At 35.9% G+C, this 12906-nt stretch overlaps 2 protein-coding genes across 3 annotated transcripts in view; both read right to left on the bottom strand.

The window, feature by feature from the left end:
* LOC109131391 (lectin-domain containing receptor kinase VI.4-like) overlaps positions 1-3273 on the bottom strand; it is a 4547-nt gene extending 1274 nt beyond the window's left edge. The window contains exons 1-2 of one of the 2 annotated variants that reach the window (XM_019242306.1): positions 2369-3273; positions 163-1252 (exon numbers count right to left, since the gene is read on the bottom strand). In XM_019242306.1, the coding sequence (XP_019097851.1) occupies positions 163-1252; positions 2369-3132 (1854 nt within the window). In that variant the 5' untranslated portion in view covers positions 3133-3273. Of the gene's footprint in view, positions 1-162; positions 2229-2368 lie in introns of those variants that run through there. The other variant, XM_019242305.1, reaches the window with a different exon arrangement.
* Positions 4745-7178, bottom strand: LOC104768305 (lectin-domain containing receptor kinase VI.4). Its single transcript, XM_010492238.1, has one exon. It carries the CDS (start codon positions 6900-6902, stop codon positions 4809-4811), a length of 2094 nt encoding a protein of 697 aa, XP_010490540.1. The 5' UTR covers positions 6903-7178; the 3' UTR covers positions 4745-4808.

Below are 12906 nucleotides of genomic sequence, written 5' to 3'. Positions count from 1 at the left end.
CGATCCTAAATCGATTCTTGAAGAATCTGAATAACCCCAATTGTCGTGAATCTCAGGAACGTCCTCGTCTCTGTTCAGGTACCTAAGCACCATTCTCATCGACGGCCGAGATCCCGGTTTCTGGTGACAACAGAGCAACCCGACGGCGAGAGCTAGCCTCACCTCTCCTTCTTCGTAACCAGATCCAAGTCTCGGATCGATCGCACTTAGGATCTCTCCGCTCTCTTCTAGCTCCATAACCCAATCGGCTATAAAGAAGGTCCCGGAGTCCGTAGGTTTCCTCCCTGAGACGATCTCTAACAGCAAAACGCCAAACGCGAAAACGTCAGAAGCCGATGAGGAGTTTCCGTTGCGTGCTAGCTCCGGCGCCATATACCCTATCGTCCCGACGACTACGGTGGTCCGCGATTGCGATCCGCGTTCGTAGAGCCTCGCGAGCCCAAAATCTCCCAATCTAGGGTTCATATCAGACTCAATCAGGACATTGCTTGGTTTCACGTCTCTGTGAATCACGATCTGTTCCCATTCCTCGTGAAGATACAACAAGCCAGACGCGATTCCTTTTGCGATTTGAAAACGTGCTTTCCAAGTCAAAACTTCGCCGCTCCTTCTAGGTTTACTGTAGAGCAGCGAGTCCAAGCTTCCGTTGGGGATGTACTCGTAAATTAGCAAGAGATCGTTCTTGTGTTTGCACCATCCTTGGAGATTCACGAGATTCTTATGCCTTAGTCTCCCCAAGCTCTCGATCTCTGCGACGAACTCTCGAACACCTTGCATACTGTTCGGAGTTATCTTCTTCACTGCGATTTGATCAGACGATGTTCTGATGTTCCCTCTGTAAACAGTTCCGAACCCTCCTGTTCCGACGATCCTGTTCTCCTTGAATCCGTCTGTAGCCTTGTAGAGATCTCTGTATCGAAATCTGTGAGGGTGATCGATTTCCCAATCTTCTAGAATCTCTTCTTGTTGCATTCTCTTTCTGTATATAAGGAAGAGTAACAACAACACTAACATGATCGATATAACGGTAGATAAAGCCACGATCAGAGCGATGACTTTACCGTTGTAGCCTCTCTTCTTGGGCTTATTAGGAGGTGGAGGAGGAATCTCCGAGAGGTCCAGCGTAGCTGCAAGTGGATTTTCTCCACCGCTTGAGAAACTCCAACCCATTACGTAGTGAGCACTCGACTGATCTCTCCCCGTCGCTGCTGTGAATCCGACGAACATTTCTTCTTGCACAATTTCTGAAAGTCTTGGAACCTCTCGTGAGATCAAAGGAGTTCTTGGTTTATATCCTAACCTGGTTGGGTAGATAGTGAGGTTAAGCGTTTTGGTTGGTCCGTGATACTCCAAGAAGACTTGGATTGGCTCGCCGCTCACCAGTTGGAATTCCTCTTTATGACTATCGTTGTTGTTGTAATAAGCCACCGGTTCTTGGACATCCGAAGAGAGACTGTTGAAGTTTAGACCGATGTGGTTGCCTTGTCGATTTGTGCTGTCTTTGAATCCTTGTACGGTGTCAAACTCCACAGCGAAGACGTGATTGCTCACATCCCCGTCGTTTCTTTCGTTGAGAAGCCCCAAGTATTGTGCGGATTCCGCACCTGTACGGTTTGGAGTTGGAGATAGTGTGAATGTGAAGCCGAAACCTCCGTTGCTTGAGCTTGTAGGGATTATCACAAAGATGAAAGAAGTGCTAAAGGAGCGAACCGTGGCGTTTGTGATGGAACTTGTATTAGTGTCCAGCAATCTTACTGGTTTGTGGTAGAAAGCTGAACCGGTAACGTTTGACTTTCTATCTGTGAGCCTCAGTAGTCCGTTCGGTCTAATGGTTGAGTCTCCTTCCATCTGAATTTCTGATTGGTTTCCTTTAAAACCTCGGAAAATGAACTCTGTTGTTGTTGTCTTTGTTGCTGCTGTCTGAGCTCGAACAAGGATCTTAAAGAAGAGCACCAGCAAGAGTAAGACCATTGATTTTGCTTTTCCCATAGATGATCAAGACAAGAGCAACCTCGAACAAAAAGAAACAAGAAGAGAGATAACGGCTTTAAAAGAAGAAGAATGAGAGAGCTAGTTTGGTATATTTTACAGAATCAATGATTGTGATGAAGAAGTAAGGAGACGAAGAAAAAGAATAATGCTAATAACATCCTAACTTGCACAAGTTTTTTTGGATAAAATAGTTAAAATGTCGTTGTAGGATGCTCTACGCAAATCAGGGATTTGTATCTTTTATTAATGTCATGATAGGGTTGACTTTGACAAAGTCCAAATGTATCTGTATATATAAAGTTAACTTTACTCATNGTCTCTCCCCGTCGCTGCCGTGAATCCCACGTACATTTCTTCTTGCACGATCTGCGACAACTTGGGAACTGGTAGTTGCGAGATCAAAGGTTTTATGGGTCTAGACTTGGATTTTGCGGGATAAACTGTGAAATTCAGAGTTTGTGTTGGTCCGTCGTAATCCAAAAGTGCTCTGATCGGATCGCCGCTCTGAAGCCAGAAGTCTTCTTTTCGGTTAGGACCGTCGTTGTCGTAATACACGACCGGTTCTTGAAAATCTGATTTGAGACTGTTGAAATTTAGACCGATGTGGTTGCCTGAACTATAGGCACCGTCTTTGAATCCTTGTACCGTGTCGAATTCCACGGCGAAGACGTGATTCGTCGAGTTCCCGTCGTTGTTTTTGTTGAGAAGACCCAAGAACTGCTCTGTTTCAGCTCCGGGACGATTAGGGGTTGGAGATAGCGTGAACGTGAAGCCATAACCACCGTTGCTTGAGCTAGAAGGAATTATGACAAATACGAAAGATGTGCTGAATGAACGAACCGTGGTGTTTGTGGAACTTATATTAGTCTCTAGCAATCTCACTGGTTTGTTGTAGAAAGCTGTACCGATGACGTTTGGGTTTCGGTCAGTGAGCCTCAATAGTCCGTTGGGTTTGATCGTCGCAGCTCCTTCAATACTAATATTGGCCGGTTGGCTTCCGTTAAAGCCTCGGAAAGTAAAGTCTGTTGTTGTTGGAGTACTCTCCTTTGATGTTCTCTGAGCTCCAGCAGGGATGGTCAAAAGCAAGAAAAGTATAAGTGAGATTATGGATCTTGTAGTGTCCATGAATGATTGGTACATAGGAACAAAAAAAACAAAGAGAAGCCGTTTGAAGGAGAAGAAGAAGAAGAAGATATACAAAGAGCTGTTTCTCTGAGATTTCGTGATTTATAAGTTTTAAAGAAGAAAGGAATTGCGTTTGTTCTTCCTCTTCGCAAACTAATTCACATTTAGCGAGTATTGAAAAATAAATATAATTTGGGGTCAATTTACAATAATTGACGAATATGTATGTATCATCAACCAAGAGAAATTAAGATATTTTAAGTTGTGGTGGGACCTAAAATACTGTTAATCATCATTTCTTTTAGTTATAAGAAAAGAAGGATTTGGATACTTAATTACGTTAATTTTGAAATCTATTTTCAAACCTCTGTATAATGAAATCAATTAGAATAAAGTCTTACTTGAAACAAGTATTATTGATGATTTTCCACTACAAATTCAAATTTGTTTTTATTCAATTAGTGATTTTGAAATACAATTATACAAACTAAATGTAAGAGATAATCTTTCAATTTACAAATTCATATTAAGATGTTTAATAATTTCAAAGAAGAAGATATCCAAATTTCATGTTTTATGTAGGAAGGATTTGTTTTTCTTTTTGCTTAAAAGTCCTACGCACATATGGGATGTCTTTGACAAATTCCACATATATACTTGGAATATGCATATATTTTATATTTTGTGGAGAAAAAAAAAACAACAAACAAGTTGACTTTGGACTTTGTCACTTTGACATTGTGATTTAAAGTTTACAAAATAAGTAAGTTTTTTTGCCCAAAAAAAATAAGAAAAGAAAAAAAGAGAGGACATGCAGTAAGTTTTCTTCCCTTTATTATCAACAATCTAGCAATGATTAGTGGACTATATTAGTTCAAATACCGACTGATCACTTAAATCTTTGGGCTTAAAAAGCTTCGTACTTCACCGTTATTACGACATATAATTATTATACTTAAATAACCATTTATGACGAGATCTCATGAGTTCAAATACCTTTATTCGATTGGTCACAAGTACGTAAAGTTTGACTTTGGACTTTGTCACTTTGACATTGTAATTTAAAGTTTACAAAATAAGTAAGTTTTTTGCCCCAAAAAAAATAAGAAAAGAAAAAAGGAGAGGACATGCAGTAAGTTTTCTTCCCTTTATTATCAACAATCTATCAATGATTAGTGGACTATATTAGTTCAAATACCGATTGATTGCTTAAATCTTTGGGCTTAAAAAAGCTTGTACTTCCCCGTTATTACTATATATAATTATTATATTTAAATAACCATTTATGACGAGATCTCATGAGTTCAAATACCTTAATTTGATTGGTTACAGAGTACGTAAACCCTTATCAGTTTGACTTTGTACATGTTGTCCTAAGTTTTCAATATATATCGCTTTTGTTCATTTATTCATCCGTTATTATGATGTACTATTAGTAATGGAAGGTCACGTCATGTGGTCGCGTAAGATTGGAATATACGTGGTTTAACCCTATCATATTCTAAAACAAAATCAAGCTTTTGATATAGTTGTTGTCACTAAAGGCAAAAACATAAAATAAGAGAAATATAAATTATTTGATTTCATTAAAAAAAACTTAGGAGGTTGATTAGAGAGTGCCAGAAAGAAACTTGAATTAGTTAATTAATTAAGATAGAGAGTTAGAGCTTGAATGTGTCAAAGTAATTTCACTATCTACCACTGGTAAAAGATGTCGAAGAGATCCTTGTGAGAGACAAAGATGTGTGTGAGTGTGAGCTGGAAGCCCTATCCGACGAAACATATCCGACCAGTTTCGATCCTAAATCGATTCTTGAAGAATCTGAATAACCCCAATTGTCGTGAATCTCAGGAACGTCCTCGTCTCTGTTCAGGTACCTAAGCACCATTCTCATCGACGGCCGAGATCCCGGTTTCTGGTGACAACAGAGCAACCCGACGGCGAGAGCTAGCCTCACCTCTCCTTCTTCGTAACCAGATCCAAGTCTCGGATCGATCGCACTTAGGATCTCTCCGCTCTCTTCTAGCTCCATAACCCAATCGGCTATAAAGAAGGTCCCGGAGTCCGTAGGTTTCCTCCCTGAGACGATCTCTAACAGCAAAACGCCAAACGCGAAAACGTCAGAAGCCGATGAGGAGTTTCCGTTGCGTGCTAGCTCCGGCGCCATATACCCTATCGTCCCGACGACTACGGTGGTCCGCGATTGCGATCCGCGTTCGTAGAGCCTCGCGAGCCCAAAATCTCCCAATCTAGGGTTCATATCAGACTCAATCAGGACATTGCTTGGTTTCACGTCTCTGTGAATCACGATCTGTTCCCATTCCTCGTGAAGATACAACAAGCCAGACGCGATTCCTTTTGCGATTTGAAAACGTGCTTTCCAAGTCAAAACTTCGCCGCTCCTTCTAGGTTTACTGTAGAGCAGCGAGTCCAAGCTTCCGTTGGGGATGTACTCGTAAATTAGCAAGAGATCGTTCTTGTGTTTGCACCATCCTTGGAGATTCACGAGATTCTTATGCCTTAGTCTCCCCAAGCTCTCGATCTCTGCGACGAACTCTCGAACACCTTGCATACTGTTCGGAGTTATCTTCTTCACTGCGATTTGATCAGACGATGTTCTGATGTTCCCTCTGTAAACAGTTCCGAACCCTCCTGTTCCGACGATCCTGTTCTCCTTGAATCCGTCTGTAGCCTTGTAGAGATCTCTGTATCGAAATCTGTGAGGGTGATCGATTTCCCAATCTTCTAGAATCTCTTCTTGTTGCATTCTCTTTCTGTATATAAGGAAGAGTAACAACAACACTAACATGATCGATATAACGGTAGATAAAGCCACGATCAGAGCGATGACTTTACCGTTGTAGCCTCTCTTCTTGGGCTTATTAGGAGGTGGAGGAGGAATCTCCGAGAGGTCCAGCGTAGCTGCAAGTGGATTTTCTCCACCGCTTGAGAAACTCCAACCCATTACGTAGTGAGCACTCGACTGATCTCTCCCCGTCGCTGCTGTGAATCCGACGAACATTTCTTCTTGCACAATTTCTGAAAGTCTTGGAACCTCTCGTGAGATCAAAGGAGTTCTTGGTTTATATCCTAACCTGGTTGGGTAGATAGTGAGGTTAAGCGTTTTGGTTGGTCCGTGATACTCCAAGAAGACTTGGATTGGCTCGCCGCTCACCAGTTGGAATTCCTCTTTATGACTATCGTTGTTGTTGTAATAAGCCACCGGTTCTTGGACATCCGAAGAGAGACTGTTGAAGTTTAGACCGATGTGGTTGCCTTGTCGATTTGTGCTGTCTTTGAATCCTTGTACGGTGTCAAACTCCACAGCGAAGACGTGATTGCTCACATCCCCGTCGTTTCTTTCGTTGAGAAGCCCCAAGTATTGTGCGGATTCCGCATCTGTACGGTTTGGAGTTGGAGATAGTGTGAATGTGAATCCGAAACCTCCGTTGCTTGAGCTTGTAGGGATTATCACAAAGATGAAAGAAGTGCTAAAGGAACGAACCGTGGCGTTTGTGACGGAACTTGTATTAGTGTCCAGCAATCTTACTGGTTTGTGGTAGAAAGCTGTACCGGTAACGTTTGACTTTCTATCTGTGAGCCTCAATAGTCCGTTGGGTCTAATGGTTGAGTCTCCTTCCATCTGAATTTCTGATTGGTTTCCTTTAAAACCTCGGAAATTGAACTCTGTTGTTGTTGTCTCTGTTGCTGCTGTCTGAGCTCCAACAAGGATCTTAAAGAAGAGCACCAACAAGAGTGACACCATTGATTTTGCTTTTCCCATAGATGATCAAGACAAGAGCAACCTCGAAGAAATTGAGGTACTTAAAGATGTATGGTTAAAGAAAACAAAAAGAAACAAGAAGAGAGATAACGGCTTTAAAAGAAGAAGAATGAGAGAGCTAGTTTGGTATATTTTACAGAATCAATGATTGTGATGAAGAAGTAAGGAGACGAAGAAAAAGAATAATGCTAATAACATCCTAACTTGCACAAGTTTTTTTGGATAAAATAGTTAAAATGTCGTTGTAGGATGCTCTACGCAAATCAGGGATTTGTATCTTTTATTAATGTCATGATAGGGTTGACTTTGACAAAGTCCAAATGTATCTGTATATATAAAGTTAACTTTACTCATTTCTGGTGCTGCCACATCATCAACTCATTTTTTTTATTTGGGCTTAATCTTAAACACTAATCTACTATATAGCTTCTAATCTATTTGTTCTTAAAACTTTAAAAGCCCATATTAAACCCAAATGTTTTAAATAAATGACATTTATAAATAGTAAAAATAATAGTATTGATTTATTTTAGTAATAATATTATTATTCAAAGTTTAACCAAAAATGATTATATTCCAAATTTAAAATATAAGTAAGATTTAAATGCATGGTGGAGTAAAAAAAATGTTTATGTAATTGTATTTATAAAATTCTAAACATAAAAATAAAATTGAAGTGAAACATTAGTTTCTAAGAAACAATTTCAATTATAGAAAAATAAAAGATTAATTACTCAACTCAACTTAAAAGTTTTGATCTAAAACGAAGATATTGTAAGGGTCACAATTTTTTCTGGGGAAAAACTATGAAAAAGAATCTTGAAAAAATAATCCATCTAAAAAAACACAAAATCACTGGTCACAAAATATAGAAAAAATGATATATAAGTCGTTACAAAAAAGTGACATGTATAGCATATCTCAGAATGCATATTATCAACCGGAGCTACAATTCTATAACATGATAAATATATATATATATATATATATAACATGTTTGAGATTTTATCAATTTAGATCAAATACTTTTAACCAAAAATATTGCCAAAAACAACATATTATTAAAGTACACCATGTTTTCTTTAGAAGACGAAGCTGAGGTTGCATCACAAAATTAACATCTAAAAATAACATATGAGAGTTTTAGTCTTAGATTAGTGAACGGATGTCGGTTTAATCATTTCACTATTTAAGCATTCATGACTTGGTCAGAAATTCTATTGTGGCAGGTGATGCACTTGGACAACTCCGTTGTAGCGACATAACACTAAAAATGTTCATGAATCTTTGTATATTTGCATTTAATGTGGGATATCGATATGTTTAAATGATCTCTATAATTAGGTCAACGATCGATATTCGGTGTTAGAAATTTTAAAATGATGATTTCATTGGATATGAATATGGAATGTACTCTTCGAGGGAAATTCTTAAGTTATTTTTTGTTACTACGTGATATATTATTGATTTACCAAAAAAACATTATTGCGACAATAGAAAATATATATATTATATATAGATTAGTAAAATAAGTATATCTTTTATTTGGATTTATCTTTTAAACTTCAAATGGTTAATTATATTTATATTCAATAATTCTTATTCCCAAAAAAATTTAAACTAAAATCCCTCGCAAACAATATAACAAATAAACATTATCTTCAACAATATATATATTGTACGTTACTTAGTAAAGTAAATTTAATGTTTATATAGATTTATACTCAAAAGTTTCAATAAATATATTTGAGCTCAAAAATTTATATTGATAAAAATATTTAAAATTAAAATTCCACGCATGCGCGGGTTCAGATTCTAGTCTACTTATAATATTGGGTGTGAAAGAAAGAAGACCCAATAAGTCATTTGGGACTTTGGAGATTGTGGGACTTGAACTTAAATAAAGATTTTGGGGATTACATATGACTCTCAAGCTTAAAGACTTAAATAATACGACCGCACCAGTCAGTCAATTAGTTGTTGTGTTTAATGTCTATTATATTATTACAATCCCCACATGCAATTATCTTTTAGTTTATAGTATTACAAATTAATTGAATTTTATATAACCATTTCTCGTGAGGTCTAAACGAGTTTTCTGTCGACAACTTCTTAGTAAGAACTAAGAAAGTCGTTGTGATTTTGACTTCGGTAAAGTAGTCATTAACTTCCTATCTTCCGATTCATTTGAAAGTGCCAAGACATCGGGTACCAAAATGACCATTAGGCAGAGCCGGCGCAGATATATAGGGCCACGAGCCCAATTTTTTAGAAATATGAAAAGAGACTACTTATACCACTAAGATAAACAAATTTTCAATAATTAAAAGGCTGATTATATATTTATATTTAACGGCTGTATCTTTTGCCGGCTCATTCATTAGGTTGAAACAAATTTATGTTATTGGTGTCCACGAAATCTTGTGTTTTTTCGACGATGATTCCGGCAAGACCACGCGCGCTGTAATTTGACTGCTCTGATATGTAACTAGTGAGGTAGACAACCATGATTAACGATTGAAGGAATGGACCTTTCACAATCCGCCCTGTCGAACATGATGAATTCTTTGTTCCTTTCAAAAAGTTATTTAATAGTTTATAATACATAATTATTTTTTTAAATACGTATTTTTCAAAATTTGTACAACAATTATAAAAAATTTACTTCAATTATGGTTTTACAGCTTTCTTAGTTCCTTCAATAGTTTTTCCACTCTTCAACAAATACAAGAAAACTTTCATATTATTTATTATATTATTTATATTCATAATGAAAATAAATATTATTTGAGATGATTAATCAAAAACTAAAGACGCTTTTCCGAGATGATTGATGAAGTCATATATAAAAGTTATATGAAAATGATTCAATAATACCAGTATAAGTGAGATCAAAACCTAATTTATATATATTTACAATTCATAATAATTTGGTTATAATAGATTAATATAAACATATTATGTGTATATATATATATTAATTAACTATATACTGATAAATGATATATGATTAGAATAATATTAATAAGTGAACAGAAATTAGAACATATTTACATAATAATTTCATTTGAATTATTTATCTTTTTTTTTTCAAGTGAATTATTTATCTTAAAATGAATAAAAAATAAAAGCAAAATACGCGTCATATCTTAAGGATGACAAGCAGAATTAAAAATAAACTATACATTTTGATGTTCATAATATAGGAATAATATATATGTAGTACTAATATCCCCAAAAAAAATTAATAACAATTTAGATGGTAGAAAAGTTAAATATTTCATCATATTTTAAAACAAAAATATCATATATATATATATATATATATCATATCTTACATATATATACCATACACACATGTTGAATTTCTTGTAAAATAATAGCATATGCTACACACATGTTGAAATCTTACATAAAGTATATAAGAATTACAAAAATGCAATAATTAAATATTAATATTTTTATTATTTATTCTATTTTTAATTATTATTAATCATTCATTAGAATGCTATAAATACTATGTTGGTGAAAAAAATAAAATAAACACAAATAAACAATTACAATTAATTAAAATTTAATGCCTTAAATATGGATATGATTATAAATATGAAAGTTACAAAATATTTGACAGAATATGTAAGTTAATACAATATGTAAAAAATTCATAAAAATAAATTTATTGTGAATAAGGAACTGATTTTTTGGTTTGAATATAAAAAATTTGAAATTACTATAAATATAAATATATAGTAATGTAAATTACTATAAATATAAATATAAACCTAATCAAATTGTAATTTGAAATATATAAGAAGCCCAATGGGCCGATACCACATGTTAAATTGCTTCTCAAATTAGTGCATCGATTCTTACTACAATCGGAAAAATATTAGAAAAAATCTTTTAATTTCCCTCTCTGCTTTGGTTTGAATTTAGACCGATGTGGTTGCCTTGTCGATTTGTGCTGTCTTTGAATCCTTGTACGGTGTCAAACTCCACAGCGAAGACGTGGTTACTCACATTCCGTTGCTTGAGCTTGAAGGGATTATCAGAAAGATGAAAGAAGTGCTTAAGGAACGAACGGTGACGTTTGTGACGGAACTTGTATTAGTGTCTAGCAATCTTACTGGTTTGTGGTAGAAAGCTGTACCGGTAACGTTTGACTTTCTATCTGTGAGCCTCAATAGTCCGTTGGGTCTAATGGTTGAGTCTCCTTCCATCTGAATTTCTGATTGGTTTCCTTTAAAACCTCGGAAATTGAACTCTGTTGTTGTCTTTGTTGCTGCTGTCTGAGCTCGAACAAGAATCTTAAAGAAGAGCACCAACAAGAGTGACACCATTGATTTTGCTTTTCCCATAGATGATCAAGACAAGAGCAACCTCGAACAAATTGAGGTACTTAAGATGTATGGTTAAAAAAACAAAAACAAAAAACAAGAAGAGAGATAACGGCTTTAAAAATAAGAATGAGAAAGCTAGTTTGGTATATTTTACAGAATCAATGATCGTGATGAAGAAATAAGGAGACGAAGAAAAAGAATAATGCTAATAACTTCATAACTTGCACAAGTTTTTTTGGATAAAATAGTTAAAATGTCGTTGTAGGATGCTCTACGCAAATCAGGGATTTGTATCTTTTATTAATGTCATAATAGGGTTGACTTTGACAAAGTCCAAATGTACTTTGAATCTACTCATATTTTATCATATTGGGTGTGAAAGAAAGAAGACCCAATAAGTCATTTGGGACTTTGGAGATTGTGGGACTTGAACTTAAAAAGAAGATGAAATAAAGATCTTGGGGATTACATATGACTCTCAAGCTTAAAGACTTTTAAAGTACTACGACCGCACCAGTCAGTCAATTAGTTGTTGTGTCTAATGTCTATTATATTATTACAATCCCCACATGCAATTATCTTTTAGTTTGTAGTATGAGAAATTAATTGAATTTTATATAACCAATTCTCGTGCGGTCTAAACGAGTTTTCTGTCGACCAGTCTCGTTCGACCGGTAATAAACTAATAACTAAGAAAGTCGTTGTGATTTTGACTTCCGTAAAGTAGTCATTAGAACAAGTAAATTAGGTAATGATTGTTTTGGCAAATCATTCACAGGGTAATAAGAAGCCCAATGGACCGATAGAACATGTTAACTAAAATTGTCTTAATTTATAAAATTTTAAAATTTTAAACAACTCAAACATCTATATCTATATATATAAAGTTACCTTTACTCACCCTTGGTGCTGCCACATAGCATCTGTTCTTAAATATTTTGGGTTTTTCAGAATAGACTTAGGCACTTAACCCAAAGTTTTGCAGAGATAATTAAGGCCCAGCTGTTTTTTTATCTTATTGATTAAACCTATGAATGTCTCTCTTCCACACTGTCGACGACGCTCCATCTCCACTGGTTGCTCTTCTCCTTAACTCACGATCCATGCCGTTTCACCATCTGATGCGAATTGAAGTTTTCCAGTCATCTGGCAAGAACATCCGCCGTGCGCTTAAGGATCTTGTCGGATCTGCTGATTCTGGCGACATTTTTGTCGTTCATTACAGCGGACACGGGACGAGGTTGCCCGCTGAGACTGGTGAAGACGATGATACTGGCTAAGACGAGTGTATTGTTCCTTGCACGTGAATTTAGAGGAGAATCAAGAAGCCACCCAACACTAATCGATGGTCAATGATTCGATCTCTCTTTCGATGCTCCAATCTCTTTCTATTGGTACAATTTTTTTTTTAAATGGCAAACGGCTTAAGCTGCATCTCCATGAATCGATTAGGTTTAGTTCAATTAGTTTAGCATAGTTTAATTAAGGTTAGATTCACAAGATCGGTTCATGCTGCTTGACAATACTATGGTTTTACATCTGGTATAACTGTATTGGGTCTGGTTTGGAATGAGAATTATTTAAGATTATTGTAAGATGCAACTGATAGATTATGTCATTTTGTATTAGAAAACATTATTTAAAAGCTTTATTAACTCTGGAGC

The sequence above is a fragment of the Camelina sativa genome, chromosome 20 (assembly GCF_000633955.1).
Source record: "Camelina sativa cultivar DH55 chromosome 20, Cs, whole genome shotgun sequence".
Taxonomy (NCBI): domain Eukaryota; kingdom Viridiplantae; phylum Streptophyta; class Magnoliopsida; order Brassicales; family Brassicaceae; genus Camelina; species Camelina sativa.
This window is presented reverse-complemented; position numbering and strand designations above follow the sequence as displayed.

What these genes read in the sequence shown, in the direction of transcription:
- LOC104768305 (XM_010492238.1), bottom strand. Translation starts at nt 6,902, where the DNA reads ATGGGAAAAGCAAAATCAATGGTGTCACTCTTGTTGGTGCTCTTCTTT.